The 24564-nt window shown below is 35.8% G+C and overlaps 1 protein-coding gene across 2 annotated transcripts in view; it reads left to right on the plus strand.

The window, feature by feature from the left end:
* Positions 1-24564, plus strand: part of Snx13 (sorting nexin 13) — a 105226-nt gene that overhangs the window by 59080 nt on the left and 21582 nt on the right. For both annotated transcript variants that reach the window (XM_051144953.1, XM_051144960.1), the window contains 10 exons: positions 1714-1797; positions 4863-5001; positions 5377-5465; positions 7876-7975; positions 9899-10092; positions 11439-11543; positions 14563-14695; positions 16714-16751; positions 20004-20073; positions 23191-23363. In XM_051144953.1, the coding sequence (XP_051000910.1) occupies positions 1714-1797; positions 4863-5001; positions 5377-5465; positions 7876-7975; positions 9899-10092; positions 11439-11543; positions 14563-14695; positions 16714-16751; positions 20004-20073; positions 23191-23363 (1125 nt within the window). The remainder of the gene's footprint in view (positions 1-1713; positions 1798-4862; positions 5002-5376; positions 5466-7875; positions 7976-9898; positions 10093-11438; positions 11544-14562; positions 14696-16713; positions 16752-20003; positions 20074-23190; positions 23364-24564) is intronic.

Raw genomic sequence — 24564 nt, forward strand, 5'->3', positions numbered from 1 at the left:
AAATAGAAGATCAAAGTAACTTTCTAAAACAGATTCACTGATTATGTTAAATGATACACATAAATTGACAGTTATTTCCAATCTGTTGTTTTTTCATTTTGAAAAGAAACTCTGGAAAATTTATTTTGGGGATCATTTTTTTTTCTTATGAAGTACATTTTAAAATTTCAACACATAGGTCAGAAATAGAATTTGAAGAATGGAATTTCATGTATTCATAAATCTTTAATTGAATAGTTTTAAAGACATTAGAAAGCCTTATGTGGTGGTGACTTTTAAAGACATTAGAAAGCCTTATGTGGTGGTGACTTGTGCCTGTAATCCCAAGCATTAGGAGACTGAGGCAGGAGGATTAGATATTCTAGGTCATCTTCAGCTACATAGAAAGCTCAAGGCCAGCTTCTGTCACCTGAGATGCTGTCTCAGAAATAAAACAAAGAAATAAAAAGTTAGAAGCTAATGCAAACTTCGAAAGGATTAATTCCTTATAATTCAAAACTATAAAGAATCTTAATGTCTAGAAACTATTGGTACCTATAATAATGCTTGTTAAAAATACTAACTTGTTATTGGGTAATGGTTGTCAGTGACACTGTTTATTCACTCAGATTTAGACAATATTTATTTTGACAGACGAGTGTGTTTGTGTGTGTGTGTGTGTGTGTGTGTGTGTGAGAAAATAAATGGTGCTCATACATTAGAGGTCTGCTAAGAGAATATGTGGTCTTTTACTTAGGCAAGTGAATATTGTTAGCATTACTAGTATTCTCAAGAAATGAATTTTAATAACTTTAGATATCACAGGCATTAAGGAATGACTAGTAGCTGCTAAAAAAAAAGTCTATGTTAGTAGTATCAATTCTACATTTTTATGTCTTCCATTCCATTCTTGTAAATAAATGCTCATGTTGGACTTAAATAATTTAGAGGAATGGTAAGTATATTTAAAGATAGCTAAGTAACTAGGTCAGTTGAGGAATTGCACTTATACACAGAGAATTCTTAGGCAGTGCTACTGTATCAGAGAAATGTAAGACATAAAATAACAAAAAATACAAAGAGACAAATACTGTAAATACAGGTGCAGATGTATTTTAAAGTTGGAAGTGAAAAAGCCTTCTGCTGGAAGGACCATTGGTTCTTAGAGCGAGGGCAGAGTTAGTAAATGCGGGAGTAAAAACTGCAAAAAATGGGAATCCATCTAGAGGATGTGGGTAGGTTTTATTATTTATTTTCCACATTTTTTTCATTATGAAAATACTTCAAGGAGACATTTGCATACTTAGCTACCCAGACTTACTTAATGCTGAAACTACTTGGTACTTGTTCCTCTCACCACTTTAAGTAAATATAATCTGAAGTTGATGTGTGTTTTCTTCTTACATCTAATATAGATGCTTGAATTTATAAACATCTTTATACAAATATTTTGTCTTTTAAAAATTCATATAAATACTAATATACCAGAGCTGTTCTTTTATTTTTATTTTTTAAAATTCTCCTCTATATTAGCCATAGATAATGTGTTTAAGTTGATATTGGTAATTTTATCTTCTTTATTTTGATGTGGGGAGGATGGCTCACATTTTTCTAAGGCTGCCATAATTTACATGTTCCATGTGTACCCTAACTCGTATTGTTGTTTCAGGAAACCACTGTGTTAAATTTGAGAAGATGTTAAATTCAGCTATCTATTTTTAAATTTAATTTTAGGAAATCCTTGCACGAGGAATTCTTCTTCCATTAATAAATCAACTCAGTGATCCTGATTATATTAATCAATATGTCATATGGATGGTAAGTACCTTTCTAAATTGTGATTTGTATTTGAAACAGGTTTTTAGCAGTAAAAATACTATATTTGGAGATCAGAGTGATTAATCAACAGTGTATTAGAGAAATGAAGTAAAAGGAAGTTTTAAAACTTGTCTCTACATGTTTTAGTATCTTCCTTACTGTTAGGGTGCTGCTACTACATATTTTAAAGGGAGGGCTTGTACTGCCTGTGCTAGGTAGAGATGAGCATGTTCAGCTGTGCTCATTGATGTTCCTATCTGAAATGTTGAGAGCGTCTTGGGGCCCAAAGGTGTGTGGGACATATGGTTTTTATATGCTAGTCTAACAGTTTCAGTTCTTGCTTTTTAAAAACTGTATAATATTTAATATTTTAGTAGCTCAAATGTCTTTTCAGCTAGTATTTTTTCCTTTTTTTCTTTTTGTGACTATTAATATTTTAGGGGTTATTGTAAAACTTCGAAGGACCCACTTTACCACTGTATGCTAGAACAGTGTTTTCACTGTCTCATATCCAGCGTGAGCCTTGCCAGCAGGATCATTTAACTCCCTCTCCTGTGAACTCTTGCATATAAAACATGCATCTATACACATAAGTCACTTGTTCAATCGTGCAGCTCAGGCTCCTGTATCTTTAAAAAAAAACTAGGAAAAAATTAGGCCCTTGAACACCCACCCACATATACATCTTTGTAAATGATCCTTGTTTTTTCTTATAATTTTAAATGTCTATTTTTTTTTAAATTCAGAACAATTCCTTGTAGGATTTGTATAATTTTCAAGATTGATGGCATCAGTGACATCAGACTCACTGAGTCTTTGCTTATTTAAAAACATGTTTTGCTATAAAAGGTTCCATGATATTTCTATTTTGTCTAGCGTGGCAGTTTTTTTATTTTTATTTTAGTACTTTTAAAGATGTTTGGTTGGAGAAATAAGTCTGTCTTCTTGCTCTTTCTGTTTCTATTGAAAGGTTAGTATAAGTATCCTGATCGCAGCTATTTGGTTTTCTGTACTTTTACAGTCTCGAGCTTGTTGATTTTTGCCGAGAATGACAAACACTGCAAATGTTCAGTCCCCTTTTCTCAGCTCTGTTGCTTTGCCTAGTTGAAAGTATTTTATTAAATATAATGATTAAAATTGTGATTATTGTTTAGATACTAAATGCTCAGTTGCTCAGAACGTGATAGCATAGCCATGGTTAAGTCTGACACAGTCTTGTTCTCCTTTCCTCTCTAGTAGTTGCTGCATGCGCTTTGATGAGGATCTACCCTCGTTATAAGTTTATGAGCACTCATCTCATCTTTATCCTTACTCTGCCTTGTAATCTTTGTGTTTTTCCTGTTTTTATATTTCCATCACTTCTTTCTGCTTTTAAAAACATTGTCTTTGTGTTGTGTGGGAACCTTTTCCTGGGAGACACAAAGTGCAAATGTCTCCTCACTCCAGAAAGGGAACCCTTGGCAGACCAAAGTAAGAATTGCACCAAAGAAACCAGTGAATTATTATTGGGACTACTTATGGGCAAGTGGGCACGCGCTGACTTAAAAGCAGCTGTGTAAGTGAATAGCCCACCCCAGCATGGGTAAAATGAAACTCATAAAACTGTAAGTCTATGAAATTTCTTGGCATGGGCTGGACAATGTCTTCCCCTCACACCCAGCAGTTGTTGCCTGCTTCTTAAAACTGGGGAGAGCCTTAGAGAACCTTGCAAGTTACCATTTGGTAGTGGCACAGCTTTTGGGAGGCAGAGGCAGGAAGGATCATCTCTTTGAGTTTGAGCGCAGCCTGGTCTATAAAGCTAGTTCCAGGACAGCCAGTTCTACATTGAGAAACCCTGTCTTGAAAAACCAGAAGGGGAGGGTGGACAGAGAGAGAGGAAGGAGGGGGAGAAGGAGGAGAGGGAGAAGGAAGAGAGAAAGAGAGGGAGAAGAAGGGAGAGAGAGACAGAAAGACAGAGAGACAGAGAGACTGGTGTGTGGGAGGATACAGAGAGATATAAAGACAGACAGACAGAGAATTCCAAATGGCAGCTTATGCAGACCTGTGATGGATTTGTGTTCTGAGGTTCATAAGGCTTCTTCTCCCTGGAGGGGATGTTTCTTTGGAGGAAACTGCCATAAAATGCTTAGCTTGTTAAGGTACAACACTGGGTTTTCCTGTTTGTTTTTGTTTAATTAATTTTGGCTCTCCTCAGTCTTTTGCTGTTTCAATATGCTTGATCTGTGATAACTTCTCTTTTCAGTTCACACTTACCCTCTGTGATTCCCATGCAGTTTTATGGTCTTAAATGTTGTCTTGATGTCAGTGATTTGGAAATCATATTTCTGCCTAGTCTTCCCTGAATTCTTGCTTTTCATATGAAAAAGCGTACTTAATGTTCACATTTGGGTGCATAATGGCTCCTCAATCCCTCTCTTCTGGTGTTATCTCTATCTTGACCCATTACTGTTTTTCAGGCCCTAAGCTTTAAAATAATTCTTCATTTCTCACTCACATTGTCTATGTCAGCCAATTCTTTTGGTACTGTTTGTAACAATCATGCTACTTTAAAGCCTCACACACAAACTTTACAGTGCCTTTCCTACCACAGCCCCTCCCACATGGGTCCTGCTGCCGTGTTTTACCTGTGCTTTGTCTTTTCCTTCTCTCTCTAATTGCCTGCATTTGATTTTTATATGGTAGCATAGTTTATTCTGTTTCTAGTAATGTTCTGTTTAGCCCTGAGTAAAAGCTCACCCCTTTTCAAAAGTAAAGAACTTTTTACTCTTCCTGCTGATCTCATCTCCTGTTCCTGAGGTCTTTTTCGTTTAGCTCCAGGTACCTGGATTTCTTTGCTATCCTCAATCATTCTGAGCATGATTCTTTGTTTTTCTGTATGTGGATGTGTGACTTACTCTATTTTGTTTGTAGTGTGTGACCCATTTTAATGTAAGTGCTTGCACGCTGCTTTTCCTTTTGGTTTAAGCACTGGTGTAGTGGGTGGTGCCTGCCCATGGTTGTCATTCAGGACTGAACTGTTAGTAAGCAATCCTCCTACCACCTCTTCTTTAACACTTTATTTTCAGATCCGTGATTCAAACTGCAACTATGAGGCCTTTATGAACATTATTAAATTAAGTGACAATATTGGCGAGTTAGAAGCAGTCAGAGATAAGGCAGCAGAAGAGCTGCAGTACCTTAGATCTTTAGACACAGCTGGTGATGGTAAGTGATTCACTTCGAAGAATGTTCTCTTCAAGGATTATCCTATCCTCAATAAAAATTTTAATTTACATAAATAGAATCATAAACTTCTAGTTTTTAATGCTTGAATTAAGTCTTCCTTACTGTATTAACATGTTGTTAGAGTAAAAGCATTATTTTCTAAATGTGAGGATGATGTTACTGAAATTGTCCCTAACATACAGATAATAGGTATGATTAAATTTAAAGTAAGTAAATAATTTCATTAAACAATTTCAGATTGCTTTTTATTGAAGCAAAATTGCTGCATTGATTATTTTGTTGAATTACAGTAAGTATGTTGAAAATACCACAACCATTTTTTGCTCATACTGAGTTTGATTTTCTTTCTTTCAGATATTAACACTATCAAAAATCAAATAAATAGTTTATTATTTGTAAAGAAAGTATGTGACTCAAGAATACAGCGGTTACAGTCAGGCAAAGTAGGTATAAAATACTTTTAAAATAATGCCTAGTTGTAAATGCTTCATTGTGATTAAATGCCTAGTTTGTGACAAAAAAAAAAATATACTAATTAATGAAACTTTTTACAACAGGACTTAAACAAAAAGTGGAGTGTACATATGCGCGTGCGTGCATGCCTGTGGGCATGTGTGGGTGCGTGTGTGCGTGTGCATGTGTGTGTGTGTGTGTGTGTGCTGCAGGTGTCTTCCATAGATGTTTTTCACCTTATTTTGAGATAGGATCCCTCATTGAACCTGGAGCTCAACTGACACCTAGAGTAGTGCTCTGAGGATAGGCCCCAGTGCTTGGGCTGCAGGTACAAGCCTCTGTGTCTGGCTTTTTTGTGTGAGTCCAGGGGATCTGAACTCAAGTCCTAAAGCTTGTATGGCAAGTTTAATATATAATTAATAAAGCAGCAGCTTTCTTTAACCATGCTAGCTCCAAAAATAATTAGTACAGAGAGACTGATTTATTTTACAAGCTTAAAGCACTAATGTTAGGCAGACATCAAACCTCTAAGCTATTTAGCTGTCTCTCAGCGACACAGCCCAAGTTACTTGCCAGTAAATTGTTCTTCTGAGCTGGATCTGCCCCATCAGGCCACATCCTCTTCACCCTTCTCCTCCCCCTCCTCAGGCCTCCTTGTCCTCCTCAGACCCCAAGCCCAGGACACCTCCCTCTCTTCTGCCCAGCCAGGCTGTCAGCAACTTTAATAGCCAGTCAGGGATAACTGGGAGCAAAGTTACACGGCATCACTTGGGGTGTGCTCCTCTAGGGAATAACCAGATTTTGAGGGGCTGTAATTAGCATTAGAATACGTAGCACCAGACCAAATCCCAGCAGTTAGCACTTTGCCAACCAAGCTTATTCTTAGCCCCAAAGCAAATTTTTTTTTTAATGATGTAGTAGGACAGACACTTTCTAAAACATTCAGCAAGGTTGATTACAACACTACTTGAAAGCTTTCCTTCTGAAATGCTGCGGGGCCTGCAGAGTCTGTTAAACTATGGACATGGGCCTCAGTTTTATATGATGGGGTTTGTTAAAGTTGTAAAGAATAAGGTCTGCTTTAAGTGATAGTAAGTGAACTTTACATAAAGATAAGGTGGAACTGATAACCGTTTCAGAAACACTTGATGATCCAGGACAAATAAGGACAAAAATACACAAATATTGATGGTGGTTGTTAGAAGCAACAGAGATTTAATTTGTGGGACTGCTATGAGCATATAGTGATATGGTAGTTTTTATAGCTTCTGCATATGCACTACCAATATCTGATACTGCTAGCATACAGTGTTTTAATAAGTTGGTATGAACAAAGTCTGAAGGCCACTTGGAGGTGAGGAAAGATGAGTACAGAAAGGAGTGCATTGATGGTCAAGTTGTGCTTTCACACGTGCTCTCGTTTGCCTCTGTGTTGCTGTAATAAAACTGATCAAAAGCAACTTAGAGAAGGAGGATTTTGTCTTACACTTTTAGGTCACAATCCATAATTAAGACAAGTCAGGGCAGGAAAGGGAGTGGAAAGCCTGAAAGAACACTGCTGCTGACCTGCCTCGCTCACTTTGCTCATTTCTTACACAGTTCAAACTCACCCAGCCTAGTGATGGTGCTGCCATAGTGGTCTGGGCCCTTCCAGTGCATCGTCAGTTAAGATAATAGCCAACCTTTCTGATGGTTGTTTTCTTTGTCTATAAAGTCAGGTTGTTAATAACCAACAGGATTGCTGAACAGCTTAAATGAAGAAATATGTACAATGCATCCAACACACTGCTCAGTCCTAAACACCCTTTAAAATGTGAACTTTTTCCTCTACTTATAGTTTTCTTTGTATGTAGTTGTCATATTGTATTACTGCTTTGACTATGTAGTTCACTGTTTATGTAGTAGTCTAGTACTCTGAAAGAAATGCAGTTTCTCTAACAGTAATAGATGTTTTACTCTGTTAAAAGCAACATTACTTTTTGAATTTTTTTCTATTGTGTAAATTCCAATCAAAATAATGTAATGAGGTTCATTATGTTATTTTGGATACATGAAGCATTCAAACATAGTCTTTTGCTCGTATTTCCTGTGTTGTTTGCTTTATTTTAGAATATGTAGAAATAGAAGATACACAAAAATACAGTGATACAGCTTATTTTATATTAGAGGAAATGAATATTTATTATATTTAAATAGCTATTTGCTAACTATTTCTTAAAAGGAGTAGGGAATTAGAATCACTCAGCAGAATATTTTATTGGGAACCAACATGCAAGTGAGGAGGAATCTTTGTCTTTGTCACATTTTCATAGAATGTTGCATTTTTCTTATATTTATGTAAACATTCTATTCTAATGGTGGATGATCGAAGTGCTGACTTGTATTTATGTGTGTTTGTAGGAAATAAATACTGTGAAGCTAGCAGCAAACTTTGGGAAACTTTGTACAGTCCCCTTGGACAGCATTCTTGTTGACAATGTTGCACTACAATTTTTTATGGGTAGGTAAAACTTTATTAAATAATATAGACATTAAATATTTTTGGATTTTAAACTTGTAGTAAAATTCAAGTAACACAAAAATACTTTTAAGTGTATAGTTTAGTGATATTAAATACATTGTTAGGATACAAACATTTTGTATCTATCTCTTTAAACTGATTCTTCTGTTATAAGGCAGAATTCTGTACTTATTAAAGTGATTGGCTTACTTTCTTACCACATTTTCAGATTTCTTCCATGTTGTAGCATATGTCAGAATTTTCCTCCTAATTTTTAAGGCTATTACATACATAAACACATGTGTGCATATGCATGTGTGCTCACCTCCCCTGTCTCCTGCACCCTTTGCATGAACATTTATCCTCACAGTTTAGTTGGTGTGAGTCGGGCTGCAGTGTATATAGACTATAAGTAGCTTTTTGAGATACTTCTTTCAGTTCTGGAAGCTATATAAGAATAAGTGCAGCTAGTGAATCATAATTTTCATGCTCACGTTTGGAAGAACCACTGTCCCCCTTTTTTCAGTGCCTGTCCCACTAACATTTCAGCTAGTTTAAACTCCCAGGTCTTTACCCTGACTCTCAGTGTCCACTCATAGTTTCATTACACCCTGCCAGTATGTCATAATGGAATTTGCTTTTTAGTCTGCTATCTGGCTTGATCTTTAATAATTTAAAGTATTAGTGAATTTTCAATGTTTATTATTTTGTATTCTGATTTGACCCCCTTTTTTTTTGTCTTTAGAAACCATAGAGGTAGACATTTGCTTGAAAATAAATAAATGCCTTTCATAACTGAGCGTTTGCCAAATTATTTTTAAAATAAATCATAGAAGATTCTAATTTGATTTAAAATTGATTGAGAAACAGTACTTTATTGGCCCAGTACTTGGGAAATGGAAGTATTAGGATTAAGAGAACAAGGTTGTTAGCTGTATAGCCGTTCTATGGCCAGCCTGAGCTACATAAGTTCCTGTCTCAAAATCAGAAAATGATGTGTGAAAGAATTTATATTCATGTGTGAATGAAAGACTTTGTTTTTATGCTATACATTTCGAGTATAAATTCTTGAATCATTATTTGTGTGTGATCAAAGTATATATGGTTCCATACGGTGCTAGTTCTTAATTTTAATATATCTAGACAATTTAATGTTATTACTAATCTTTATTCAGAAAAGATATTGAAGTGTAGTTACTTATGTAAAGTCTCATGTAGCATGTTCACTAGAAATTTTATCAATACAAATACTTAAAAGCTTTAAGTTGGGTATAGTGGTTTATGCCTATACTCAGAAGGATTAGGCAGAAAGATCTTAAGTTGCAGGCCAGCCTGGTCTGCCAGTGAGATTCTATCTAAAAAACAAAGAGAAAAAGCATTATCTTTTTCCCTACGTAACTGTTATTTTCTTTTGTTTTTTGAGATTAATAAAATTATGTCATTTCCCACTTTTCCTCCTTCTAAACCCTCTCATATATACCACCTTGCTCTTTCAAATCAGTGACCTTTTTTCTTTAACTGTTTCTTTAACTGTGTTCATGTATACAAGTGTGTGTGTGTATGTGTGTGTGTGTAGGTAGGTAGGTAGGTAGGTAGGTAGGTATTCCTTAATATGCAAATAAGAGCCTGTTCAGTTGGTATGTTACTTACGTATGTTTCCAGGGCTCACCATTTGGTATTAGATGACCAGATGGTGTGTGCTCTTCCCTGAGGAAGATGATTTCTCCAAATCTCAGCTTTCCTTAGTTGCCTGGAGTTCTTTGTGTGGGATTGAGAACTCATGGGCTTTCTCTGGTCCACTTTAGTGTGTGAAACATAGAGGTCTTCGGTATTTCAAACTGTAACCCTTCTTATTTGTTATGCAGTACATGAACCTAAAAGAATGACCTGAATAACTGTCTTGCTGTGGCTTTTGTTTGGTAGATTACATGCAGCAAACTGGAGGTCAAGCACATCTCTTCTTTTGGATGACGGTGGAAGGGTACCGTGTTACAGCTCAGCAGCAACTAGAGGTTTTATCAAGTCGTCAGAGAGATGGAAAACAGCAGACCAACCAAACCAAAGGGCTTCTAAGAGCAGCTGCTGTTGGAATTTATGAGCAGTATTTATCTGAAAAGGTAAGGGTTTATTATGGTCTGTTTTTTACCTTTGGCATACTATTCATAATAGTCTGTGTGAGACTTAATATACAGGGCATGATGGGGTCAGTCACCTTGCCTTGTTTAATCCTAAAGACAGTCTTCCTTTTCATCCTCATTATTCAAGGGAGGAACCTAGTGCTTATAAAATCAAATTAATATGCCCAACTTCATGGAAATACTAAATGACAAAATCAAGACTGATAGAAGGACATGGTGGAAATCCCAGGGACAGAGATAAACATACGAGAGCAGACAGAAGAGAGCGGCAGGCGGAGCTGAGCGTCCAGCACGTGTCTAGTTTGCATATGTCTTCAGTTAGGTCCCGGTACCTAATACAGAGCGAGAGCGGACTTTGTATTTCTGCGTCTGTCACAAATGTCTTGAAATGAAAGCACTAGTAACACATTCGTCTTTCAGGGTTATTGTGTTCCTGTATCACATTGGAACTCTGCTGCAACATTGGTTTACTAAACAAATTTAGAATAATGGTAGCCATTCAGAAGGGTTATCTTGTATCAAATAAGTGAGTTGTAGAATACTAACATTCTTACCTACTGCTTGCTTGACGGACTTAACTCCTGTGTGCCCAACTCTATACCAGTATGTCGGGAGTAAATCTTTGGGTTTTGGGGTTTTTTTTGTTTTTCTTTTCTCAAGACAGGGTCTTTCTGTGTAGCCTTGACTGTCCTGGACTCGTTTTGTCAACCAGGCTGGCCTCGAACTCACAGCGACCCACCTGCCTCTGCCTCCTGAGTGCTGGGATTAAAGGCGTGTGCCACCACTGCCCGGCCAGTAAATCTTTGTTAGTCCTTAATAGGGATCTAGAATAACCTTATGTAGAATTATCTCCATTTTTCCAATTGGCGAGTAAGGCCTAGTAAGAAGAAATTTTTTCAATAAAAATCAAGAATTAAATCTGTCTGACAGTGCTGGAGAGATGGCTCAGCACGTAAGAGCACCTGTTGCTTTTCTGGAGGACCCAGGTCTAACCATAGCACCTACATGGTCCCGGATACAACACCCTCTTCTGAGCTCTATGAGCACCAAGAATACATGTGGTACACAGAGGAAGAAAAAAAAATACTTACACAATTAAAGTAAATAATACTTTAAAAAAATCTTTGTTGGTCTCCTGCAATCTACAGGATGAACAAAACACTATAGCTGTATTTTACCTTTCTTAAACACTTAAGTATCATTTATAAACCAGTGATTCCTCCCTGCTGGTTACTTTAAATAATACAATTCTGTTATTAACTTCTATTATTTAATGTTTACTTCTATTTAGGAATTAAACAGATAATTATTTCTTTCTCTATTAGGCATCTCCAAGAGTTATTGTTGATGACTATTTAGTAGCAAAATTAGCAGATACTTTGAATCATGAAGATCCAACTCCAGAAATCTTTGATGACATTCAAAGAAAGGTATTAATATTTTATGTTTTCTCGAAAAAGTATTTCTGTGTGCATACAAGTTTTTTGGCAGATTTTAAAAAATATTTTATTAATTTATTCATATTACATCTCAATTGTTAGCCCATCCCTTGTATCCTCTGATTCCTCCTTCCCTCCCGCTTTCCCCCTACTCCCTCCCCTATGTCTGTAACTGATGGGGACCTCCTCCCCCTGTATGTGCTCATAGGGTATCAAGTCTCTTCTTGGTAGCCTGCTATCCTTCCTCTGAGTGCTACCAGGCCTCCCCATCAAGGGGCGTGGTCAAAAATGGGGCACCGGAGTTCATGTGAAAGTCAGTCTCCACTCTCCACTCAGTGGTGGAGAATTTCCTGTCCATCAGCTTGATCTGGGTAGGGGTTAGAAATTTACTGCCTGTATTGTCCTTGGCTGGTGCCATAGTTTGAGCAGGACCCCTGGGCCCAGATCTGCCTGTCATAATGTTCTTCTTGTAGGTTTCTAGGACCCTCTGGATCTTTCCATTTCCCCATTCTCCCATGCTTCTCTCACCTAAAGTCCCAATAGGATGTCCTCCCTCTGACCCACCTTCCTGGTAAGTGAAGACTTTCATGGGGCATGTCCCTTGGGCTAGTGTCTAGATATAAGTGAGTATATACCATTTGACTCTTTCTGCTTCTGGGTGAACTCACTCATTATGATCATTTCTAGTTCAATCCATTTGTCCACACTTTTCAGGAATTTCTTTTTTTTTAATAGCTGAGTAGTATTCCATAGTGTAAATGTACCACAGTTTCTTTATCCATTCTTCTACTGAGGGACACTTGGGCTGTTTCCATGTTCTGGCTATTATGAATAAGGCCACTATGAACATGGTTGAGTGTATGTCCCTGTTGTGTGGTGGAACATTTTCTGGGTATATTCTAAGGAGTGGAATAGCTGAGTCTTGAGGAAGCCATATTCCCATTTTTCTGAGAAAGCGCCAGATAGATTTCCAGCATGTGGTGTCACTTGAAGTTTTGATTTTAGCCATTTGATGGGTATGAGATGGAATCTTGGTGTCGTTTTGATTTGCATTTCTCTGATGACTAATGACGCTGAGCATTTCTTTAAGTGTTTCTCAGCCATTCAATATTCCTCTGTTGAGCATTCTCTGTTTAGTTCTGTGCCCCATTTCTTAATTGGATTATTGGGTTTGGTGGTGTTTAATTTCTTGAGTTCTTTATATATTTTGGATATTAGCCCTTTGTCAGATGCAGAGTTGATGAAGATCTTTTCCCAGTCTGTAGGCTGTCGCTTTGTTCTGTTGACAGTGTCTTCTTCCTTACAGAAGCTTCTCAGCCTCATGAAGTCCCATTTATTAATTGTTGACCTTAAGGCCTGGACTGTTGATGTTCTGTTCAGGAAGTTGTCTCCTGTGCCAATGTGTTCCAGTCTCTTCCCCACTTTTTCTTCTAACCGATTTAATGTCTCTGGTTTTATGTTGAGGTCTTTAATCCACGTGGACTTGATTTTTTGTGCATGGTGACAATTATAGGTCTAATTGCTTTTTTCTACAAGTAGACATCCAGTTAGACCAGCATCATTTGTTGAAGATGTTACCATTTTTCTATTGAGTAGATTTGGCTTCTTTGTCAAAAATCAAGTGACCATGTGTGTGTGTATTCATCTCTGGGTCTTCGATTCAATTCCATTGATCCACCAGCCTATTGCTTTGCCAGTTCCATGCTGTTTTAATTACTGTTGCTCTATAGTACAGCTTGAGATGGGTATGGAGATTCCTCCAGAGGATCTTTTATTGTATAGAATTGTTTTTGCTATTCTGGGCTTTCTGTTTCTCCATATGAAGTTGAGAATTGATCTTTCAACGTCTTCAAAATATTTTGTAGGTATTTTGATAGGTATTGCATTGAATCTGTAAATTGCTTGTGGTAAGATGGCCATTTTTATTATGTTAATTCTCCTGATCCACGAACAAGGGAGCCTCCTCCATCTTCTGATGTCATCTTCAATCTCTTTCTTCAGAGATTTAAAGTTTTTTTCAAACAAGTCCTTCACTTGCTTGGTTAGAGTTACTCCTAAATATTTTATATTGCTTGTGGCTATCGTGAAGGGTGTAGTTTTCCTAATTTCTTCCTCTGCATGTTTGTCATTTGTATATAGGAAAGCTACTGACTTTTTTGATTTAATTTTGTATCCAGCCAATTTGCTGAAGGTGTTTATCAGCTGTAGGAGTTCTCTGGTGGAATTTTGAGGGTCACTTATATACACTATCATATCATCTGCAAATAGAGATAATTTGACTTCTTCCTTTCCAATTTGGATCCCCTTGATCTCCTTTTGATGTCTTATTGCTCTGGCTAGAACTTCAAGAACTGTATTGAAGAGATATGGAGAAAGTGGGCAGACAGCCTAGTCTGGTTCCCAGTTTTAATTTGATGTTGGTTATTGGCTTGCTGTATATAGCCTTTATTATGTTTAGGTATGTGCCTTGTATTCCTGATCTCTCCAGAACTTTAAACATGAATGGGTGTTGGATTTCACACAAGTTTTTTAAAAAGTAGATTAGTTACTAAGTAGATGTTAGGTTAGTAATAATTTTAATTCAAGACTTCTTTTTATTTCCTTGAATGGCCAATGAGAAAAATCTTTATTTTAGGTTGCTTTGTTTGAATCTCAAGTAAGATCCAGGTTTTAAGTGTAAGTAGTTTTAGAATTGTGTATCTATCTATAGAAAAGCATGCCTCAAAAACTTACCTTAATATGAGTCTTCAAAATACATATTTGTTTCTTAGAAAACAGTACTGCATAGAGCACAAAAATGGTATAATATCACATAAATGTATATTCAGGTAAGACCTTTTTAATTATTGGAGGGTTCAGAATATCATATCAGTTATTTCACCATCTTATTGTTGACACCTTTTGAATAATGATACATCATAAAAAACATTAAATGAAGCCTTTGTGATACTTTATGTAGCAAAATCATTAACTAATGTATTTTTTTTTTAATACTTGGTTCTTTCAACAGGTGTATGAATTAATGCTACGGGATGAAAGATTTTATCCTTCCTTCAGGCAGAATGCACTCTATGTGCGGATGCTGGCTGAGCTTGATATGTTAAAAGACCCTAGTTTCAGAGGGTCAGATGATGGGGACGGAGGTAAGGTAGAAAATTACCAAAAGAATGACCTTAATATGAGTCTCTGGTGGAATTCCGGGGGTCACTTATCACACACCATATACTATCTTATCATCTGCAAGCATGAAAGATGGATGTTTTTAAACCCTCAATATAAATTCTATTACACTTTGTGTATGAGTGAATAGCAGAGTGAGAATGTTAAACATAGGTCATCCAAAATATTTTTATGATGATTTCTCTTTTGCTAATAAGTACTCACAAAGTGATACTTGTGTGACAGGTGGAGTGATTGAGGTACAAGAGGCAGTGCTTCTCAGAGTAAGCCCCAGGCTGCGAACAGTGGACAGTGTCGCAGCTGTTTTCTTTGTGTCTTTCCTAATGCTCACTCATTGCGGGTGGTTTTTTTTTGTTTTTTGTTTTTTTGTTTTTGTTTTTTTGTTTTACTAGAAGACCTGAAGTCATTTAGTTTTTTCAAATGATGATACCAAGAGTGAAATGGACTTATGTGAGCTCTTCTAGTAAAAGATTCAATATGGAGATTTTGAATGGCTCAGCTCTGTTGTCGTTTATATTTGGATTCCAGGCCATAGGCCTAACATTCTCAAGTGGAATTCTTACTGTTTGGTTCTCTCTATACTATTACTTAGTTTTGAAACTTTTCTTTGGCAAGGCTTAAGCAATTGCCAGACCACAGAATAGGTAGGAAACATTTAATTACGTAAGGAGAATCATCTGCTAGCCAGACTTGGTATCCGCACTCAGGGTGGCAGAGTCAGGCGGATCTCTGTGAGTTAAATGTTAGCCTGGTCTACAGAGTGAGTCGAGGACAACCCAGGCTACACAGAGAAACCCTGTCTCAAAAAACAAAACAAAAATAAAACAAACAAACAAACAAACAAAAAACAAAAAAGGAGGAGTCAGTCATTACCTGCTTATAATCCAAAGAATATTCTGAGATGAAATTTTCTGGGTTCTTTGTTTGCTTGTTTGTTTCTGGTCAGAGGTTTGGGAAACTAAGAAGTTCAGAATAAAAGGCAACCCCTTTGAGAATTGTACAAGTAATGCAGACTTTTGGAAGATTCATTTATAAAATCAAGTTAATATATTTATTAAGGCCAGGAAAAGGTACATTAACTTTAAACTGTTTATGAATAGTGTTTTATCATAGCTTTTTCGTGTGTGTTTGTGTTTGTGTGTGTGTGTGTGTGTGTGTGTGTGTGTAGCAGAGATTTCTTATTTGACAGTTTTAATTTTTTTTAGATATATAATAAAACCCAGGGGAAAGAGGAGCAGACTGTTGCTTGTTGTTAGAGATAATAATCTCTGTTTGACTTACTAATATTTATTTGCACAGTTTTGTTCCTATTCTAATATGTACTTTTTCCCCCAAGGCTTTAAAATTTTTCTTATGTTAATGTACAACGTAATAAGTCTCATGGCAGTTTGTACACATTTTTCTTGTTTTCTGTTTCTAACTATGGCATTTTCCCTTTATAAGCATCCATTTTCAGGCCTATCTACTTTCCTAACATTCATTTTAAAAGTTAATTTCTCATCATTATTACTTAATTAAATAGCATTGCAATCAAGTGGTTTCAAAATCTGGATTTCAGTGTTTTATGCGGTAACAATAAAAAACATTGAGTCTTTTTATACCGTTTCTTATGAGTCTGCACTTATCTAATGCGCCTCACTCTGAGCTCTTGCCTCATGCTTACATAGCTTTAAGAAACATCATATGACACATGAAAAAAGGTGTAAAAACAAATTACTAATTGTTACTTGGTACTTGAGTATGAGTTTGTTTGCACCTGTCAGGCATATGTATATTTTTACTTAAATGCCTAGTTGGCTTGATAGCTGGAGATTTAAGAGGTTAAATGTCTATAAGTAGAAAACAGTCTTACTGTGTTGCCCTGCTTTTATATAACCTGTGTTATTGATGTTTAAACCTTATATAAAACAACAGCTTTGTGGGTGTGTTGCTTTGTCTGTTTGATTTTTGCTGTATATTAAGCTGTATTTTCCTTTTATAGAATCTTTTAATGGGTCTCCCACAGGAAGCATAAATTTGGTAAGTACTTCTTATGGGTGCTTTAATTAGTAAAGTAATTTGAAAATAATGTTACCGGGTTTTCAACTTTGCTACTGTTCTATTGCTATGAAGAGACACTATGATCAAGTTAACTCTTAGAAGAAAACATTTAATTGAGGGCTAGGTTATACCTTCTGGGGCTTAATCCATTATCATCGTGGAGGGGAATGTGGCATCAGATAGGTAGACATGGTGCGTCAGAAGTAGAGAAGAGCTATAATTTGATCTGCAGGCAGAGAGAGAGACTAGGCCTGGTGTGGGGTTTGGAAACTTCAAAGCCTTTTAACTCACTTCCTCCAGTAAGGTGATTTCCTACTCCTTCCAAAATATTTACCAACTGGGAACTAAACATGTAAACACATGTGTCTATGAGGACTCATTTAAAGTACTACATATGTATTAAAGTGTGTATCAAAACAATTCAAGTCAGAATTTTATAGCAAATATATATTATATCTATAATTATAATACATCTTATTATTTAGAGAATTAAGAATGATAGACATTTAGCCTATAAACTCCACTGGCAATATTTGTTAATATATTCAGTAATGAACATATTATTTCTCTTATACATCGGCTCTTAGCATTGAATAACTTATTTCCTAAAATACTACTAGGAAGGAATAATAACATTCTGTGAAATATTCAGTTCATAGTTGAGCTGGGTGGGGCAAGGTGGGGAGGTAAAGAATAGCTTTTCCTTCTACTTTCCCTTTCCTCTAAATAAATTCAGAGATTTATTGTGACTTGTAATGGATGTAGAGATTTATTGTCTTTTGTTGGCAGCTATGCTGTTCCTTATTTGGAAAAAACATCATTAAGTAAATGTCCTTTTCTTACATAGAGTATATCTTTTGCAGAACAACTAAAGCAATCAGCCATGGGCACGCCAGACTCTTTGTAACCTTCTGAAGGCTTTCCTAATCATTTACCAATTTACTTGTTACATTTCAAAGTGTCGCAACGAAAAAGAATTGTTTTTAGAACATTCAGTGTTAGCAATAATTTCATTATATACATATAAACTTTGTAAATCTTGGAAACTTTTTCTCAGTTTGAAATTTTCTAGTATTCAGACTTATAGTGTTTATACAAATGTTTAAACAGTAGTAAAATGTACTTGCTCCATGTAGGTGCTTTTATAAGTAAGAGAGATAAAGAAATCTCTGGATCAAAAACATCACATTGGAAGTCAGTGACTTGCAGTGTTTTATTTTTCTCATAAATCTTTTAAACTCAAGCTTTTATGTAATTGCTGTCACTCAGATTTGCTTTATGGTATGAATTAGAGCTTTAATGACTGGATGCATTTTTAAAATAAGATTATAAACTAAAACATAGCTATTGAAGATACTTAATACATTGGCTATTTGACATGTCGTCCTGTTGAGATTAGTAGGGAAATCTTTCCTGTCCTCTGTACCAATGACATTGGAATTATGTTTGCTGAGCTAGCATAGAAAGTTTATATTTTTAGTTAGGCACAGTGGCATGTGCCTGGAGGCCCAGCTAGTCTGGAGACTGGCAGGAAGGACATTTGAGCCCTAGACTTCCTTGTCATCCTGGATAGCATAGCAAGACTCTGTCTGTAAAATCAGGGAAAAGGAGAGAGAAGAAATTTTGCTTTAACTTATAAATAACAAAGAAACAAACAAACCACCTTTTTTCTTGCAAGAACTTAAAGAATGTTATTTTAAGGATTGTTTTTAAAACTGTGGTTATTTTAAGATAATATTAATGCATTATATTAACCCTAACCCTGATTTTAATATTATAATTTATTATAGTGAAAGGATGTAAAGCAAAATTAGCAATCAGAAAAGGTTGCATAGGGCAAAGTGGAGAAAACAGGCACAATCTTCCAAAGCTCCTTTTTGAAGATGTTACATGGACTGTGCTTACTTCCCCCACACAGTGAGTTTTAATAGGGTGAAAGAGGGAGGGAGAGAGGAACAGGAGAATACAAGTGATGTGATAACAGTTGAGTTGTAATCTGAATAAATTAAATAAATTTAAAAAAGGAACACATGTGCTACCAGCATTAGAGCCGGTGCACACCTTTAATCCCAACACTCAGGAGGCAGAGGCAGGTGGATCTCTGTGAGTTTGAGGCCAGCCTGGTCTACAGAGGGAGTTTCAGGACAGCCAGGGCTATACAGAGAAACCCTGTCTCAAAACAACAACAGCAACAACAAGAGACCAAGGGCAAAGGAGTATTTATTTGTTAGAGCCAGATGACAAAGTGCCTATACCATCTGTAAATGCCAGATTCTATGCCCAATAGGAAAATGAATGTTTAGCATAAACCCACTGTACAGGCAGTTTTAGATACAGTATAGCAGTTTTGTCAGTTAGAGAGTGGTGGCAGTCTCTCCATATCTGCTGTCCTTGTTAGCACTCAAGAGAGAACCTTGCAGGCAGGGTCATCTAAGAGCAGTTTTGGGTTGCTTTGCTTTGTTGTCTTTGTCTGCCCTGTCTGCTTTCGCTGTGTGTGTGTGTGTGTGTGTGTGTGTGTGTGTGTGTGTGTGTGTGTGTGTATGTATGTGTGTATTAATTAATTGTGGATCAGTCAATAATTTTGTTTCTGTAATTATAAATTTCACTAACATAAGTCTTAGCCTAGACTTACTTCCACTTGTTAAATAGCCATAATAGCCAATATTTAGTCAGTTCTCTAAATATTTTACATATGTTCTCCTTAATCTTCACATAGCTATAGGATACAGGTGTTAAGTAATCTAAATTAATTATTTCTCAGTTAATGCAGGTGCTAACAAATATGAATCTGTCTACTGTATTTCTTTATTAAAAACTTTAATGTAAAGAGTTTCTGTTTTAATTCTTTTGTATTGACTATACTTGAAGATAAGTTACTATGTATGTAAAAGCAGTGAAGAGGTTAATTGTGATATGTTAAGCTGGCTACTAAGTTGTTTGGATTTATAGTTTCTTTTTCATTATTGTTTAAATTTTGAGACTGAGTCTTGTGTGTAGCACTGGCAGGCTTGAAATTCAAGGTCGCATGCCTTTGTCTCCCATGTGCCAGGACCATAGCAATGTAGCTTCTTTATGTAGCTCTCTCAGTGTGAATGCGGCATCACTGTGTAAAGTGTGGCGGCCATTCACATACTGTAAGCGGTCTGTGAGGAGATATGAATGCTGGACATTTGGTATAAAATTCTTAATACTTATCCTGTAAAATGGTGTTCCCTAATTTTTTTCTTGCAGTCTTTAGATGACCTTTCAAATGTGTCTTCTGATGATTCTGTACAACTTCATGCCTACATTTCAGACACTGGTAAGAGACTTTGTCAAACAACTACTACTTTTAAATAGGGGTTGGTGTAATATCTCTGTTACTTTTACCTTGATTCTTGCATTCAGTTTGTTTTATGATCATATTTTGTAATTTGTTTTCTTTGAAACATGTTGGTCATTAAGTCCTGTGATGTTTGGTTGCTTGTGTATTTGCATATTTTTCTTCTCTAAGGTTGTCACTGTTAACATTTGAAAATGCTTATTTTTTTTAAGCATTTTATCGTTTCAAGAAAATTCTAAAGCCAATCTTTGCCTCTTTGTACTTGAATCTTGCTGATAATCACTTTCATACTTCCCATTTTTTTTTTTTTCATGAAGATCTCTAATCTGTATTTGCCTTATTGCGTTTAAATGTGGCATAGATATCTAGGGCAGAGGATTTCTTGCAAACATTCCTAACAGAACCTCACAGATACTTTAATGGGTTGAGCAACCTAGGACTTTACAGTAGGAAAAATAGATAGATAAATAGATAGATAGATAGATAGATAGATAGATAGATAGGAAGGAAGAAAAAAGATAGATATGAAGTCCTCATTGGGACCATCAACTTAAGACTGAAGAGTGTTAAGAATTACAATTTTCTCCCCTAAGCCCTCACTTTGGTAGAATGTAGACGTATTCTTGCTGTATCTACATGCTGAGTTATACAACTACATGCCTCGATTCATTTAGTTTACATTTTAGATACTGAAAAGAGATTTTGTTTAGTTTAGTTTAGTTTAAAATGATGGTCTACATTTTCAAAAATGGCTGTGTTTTCTTGTGATTCCCAGTGGAGCTAGAGATTCATTTTGCATCCTCTTGTCTGCTGGTTTCTGGAATAAGCTATCAGTTGTTCCTTTGCCTTTAAATATGTCACTCTCCCTTTGGAAGTCACTAGAGAACACATTGGCAGTTAAAGTAGAGATCTTGTTATTTTTCCTTTTAACTTTTGACTTAATTATCTCACTTTTTCCTTCCATAAATTTTTAACGAATTTAAAAATTTCTCCATATTCTTTAGTGGCTTGTCTTATAATTTTAAGAATGTCTATTAATGTGTTAGTCTTTTATTCCTTAGAAATATTAAATTTTATATCTAGAAGAGGACATTTATGTCCATGTCAATGATGTTAATTATTTTTCTTTTTAGTTCTGATTTTTCTAGTTGCTTTATTCAGTTTATTTTTCAACAACATATTATTCTTTAAAGGTATGAGCATAAGAACATTTTAAAATAAATTTCTTTTTCTCTCTCTCAAACTTAGAAAAATTCTGTGGAAGCAACATCATGTAGTAGGGTTAAGAGCACAACTTTGACTAAATTGCCTGGGCTCTCACTCTGTAGCCTCAGATAGGTGAATTCCTGTGAGGTTTCGACTGCATGTTCTTCCTTTGCCAAGCGGAACCTTGATAAAAATGCCTATCTTGTGCGATAGCTATATGTATATCTAGTTACACTGGTAATTGCTTATGTGTGGGCTTCTTCAACAAAGATTTATTTTTCCAACTGGACACTGATTCATGAGCTCATGTCCTTAACATTTCTGTTACTGATCAGAAAAACTACAAAAATGCAATGCCCTGCTGCTGGGCAGAGGTCATGTCCTTGACCTCTAGTGTCTTCTGTTTCTATCAGCAATAAATCCTCCTATTAAAAATATTGAGTAACTATATGTGATTATCATGATGAAGTTGATTTTGGCAAAATAAATTGTTTACATAATCATGATTTCATAATTACTGGTTTGTAATTGCCTTCTGTGAGCAACATTGGCCTAATAAAACCAAACATTCCAGTTCTGTCTCCATCTTCTCAATGTTTATAATACAAAGTAGCTTCATGTCTTTCTTCAAAATCAAGTGTTCTGTCTTCTGCATTTGAAAACATTACAGTAATTTTTCTTCCTGGTGCATATGCACCTGGGTAGGCTTTTCTCCCTAACAGTTTGTGCTCGATCGTATTTATTCTTTTTGAAAATACTTTAGTACGTACTCTCCTTCTCTTTCCTATCCCTTGATCTTTTCTTCACTGTTACTAATTTGTAATTGGTTGTGGTGAGCTGCCTAAGTGGCTTCTACATTATCTTTCCAAACATGTCCTGGTCAAACCCGGTAAGGCCAACCCTTTATTGCTCTAGCAACAGTGTTTAGAAGAGTCTTTAACCTGATGAAAAAATAGGTCTATGATTTGTTCTGTTGAGTCTGTAAGAGAAAGCTGACAAAATATGAGAAGTGAATACAGTCTAACGTGTGTAGAATGTGAGGACCAAAGTATTTCTGTTACTACTATTATCACCAGTATTATTTTCATTGCCAAAGAAAAGTATTAGTAATATATGTAAAGGGAAGGAAAGACAGTTTTAAGTAGGAAGTGCGAGTTTTAGAAAATTTGCCAAGAATAGTTAGAATGAGACTCTGTTCATGTACATTTGGCAATAGATGTCTACGTTTTATGTTACTGAAAGAATTTACTAAGGAGGTACATAGAAAATCCTTTGCTTGATGATTTGGAAGACAGCAAAACATTTAGTCGGCTGTAAAACCTCCCCTTTTTTTGTTTCTTCACAATTATGCGTCACTGCAGTCTGTATACTCTGAACTGATACCATGCCTCCCACACATGGCAATGTTACGAAAATAGCTGAAGAGGGAAGCAGAAGAGCCTAGAGGTGCATAGTAACCTGAAGACCACTGTCTTGGCTTTGATGGCATGTTTATGCCCTCACATTTAGGAAAAGAGAACTGTGTTCTTTACTTGTAACTCAGTATCATAAAGGACAGATTGATGTGAAACAAGAGCTAGGAAAACTTGGTTTAGTGTCTATGGCAACAGCCTTCATAATATGTAAAAGCTCTCGGGAAGAGAAGCCAGTGCAGACAGCAATTTATGGTTGGTGCCATCATCACATGTTCTGCTTGCTTTATGTGTAGTCATCATTTATTATATCATATATATATGAGCACAGGATTCTGCTTTATCCTTTGTTGCCATTCTTTTGTCTCAGTCTGTCATTTCAAATTCTTCATTTCATGTTGTCTTTTTTGTTTGCTTTTGTTCTTCATCTCCCTTCTTTTTGTGTCTCGTTCCTCTTCATTTTGTTTGAAATGACTAGTCTATGCTGACTATGACCCATATGCTGTGGCAGGCGTTTGTAATGATCATGGCAAGACATACGCACTATATGCCATCACTGTACACCGGCGCAACCTAAACACTGAGGAGATGTGGAAAACCTATCGGCGTTATAGTGACTTCCATGACTTCCACATGAGAATCACTGAGCAGGTAATGAGCTTTGTAAAGCTTGTGGCCTTCACACTGTTTCTGATATTTTATATAATTGGCATAATTGGTGGCATGGTTTTGTGCAATGAACCAGTAAATGAAATGTGGAAACTTGAACCACTCTAACTCATTGTGAAGTGGAGTAACAACAAAACACCAGAGATATTCTAAAATGAAAAAGTTAAATGAATGTATATTTCTGAGAGAAAAAGCAACAGGGTGGAGGACTGGGAGAGAAAGCCTGTACTCTGAGAGGTGTTTTTTTGTTTGTTTGTTTTGTTTTTTGTTTGTTTGTTTTTTAGTTTGTTTTTTGTTTTGGGTTTTTTTTCTTTTTTCTTTTTTTTGTTTTTTTTTGTTTTTTTTGTTTTGTTTTGTTTTGGTTTTGGTTTTGGTTTGGTTTGGTTTGTTTTTTGCAGCAGGTAGAGACTGCTATGTCTCATTTGGACACGGTGGGTTTTGGAGGCCCAATTCAAAGCTATCGTTACGTTGAGTGGGACTTCCATCCAAGAGTGCTGCTAAAACCTGGATCCTTTGCTTAAGTTATTTTGATTCACAATCTAAAATGAACCTGACATTAACCAAATACTGTTTTAAATTCCTACTAAATTTAATCTTGTTTTGTAGAAGTAACTATAAAGATCTTTGAAGTTAAATAAAAAGAAAGTGTTTCTCTTTCCTATTTTTGATGAGCTATTTTTTTTTCTTTTCCTTAACTTAGAAAACACAAAACCAGATGAGATGGAATAGATAATCTGTGGAGCTTATTTTTACTCTTGAAAGTCTTTGATTGATTAAAATTTTAGTTGTATAAGTAATATCTGGCCAACAAGGTAGTTAAAGATAGCACATAATTAGATTTAAAATGACACTGTACTGTAGGAATCAGAAAATATCCTTTTTCACGTAATATATTTTAAAAAAACCATGGTCGACACCATAATAATTTCATTAAAACATTCTGCAGATAGAATAAGATAGACTAGTAGCTTTAAAATGGTTAAAAACACAAGGTATTCACTGTCTTTTGTGCTTTAAGTAACAGCACTGTTTGGAATCAACAAGTGATTATCTAAGGACATGCCTTTTCAATTATAGATTTTCTAAATAGCTCTTTTCTTTATGTTTAGCTTGGTTTGTTTGTAGATAGAGTTCCCGGCTCACACTAGAAAAAATTGCTTACTTTGTATCTATTATATCTTTG

This window comes from Acomys russatus, chromosome 1 (assembly GCF_903995435.1).
Source record: "Acomys russatus chromosome 1, mAcoRus1.1, whole genome shotgun sequence".
NCBI classification, from domain to species: Eukaryota; Metazoa; Chordata; class Mammalia; order Rodentia; family Muridae; genus Acomys; species Acomys russatus.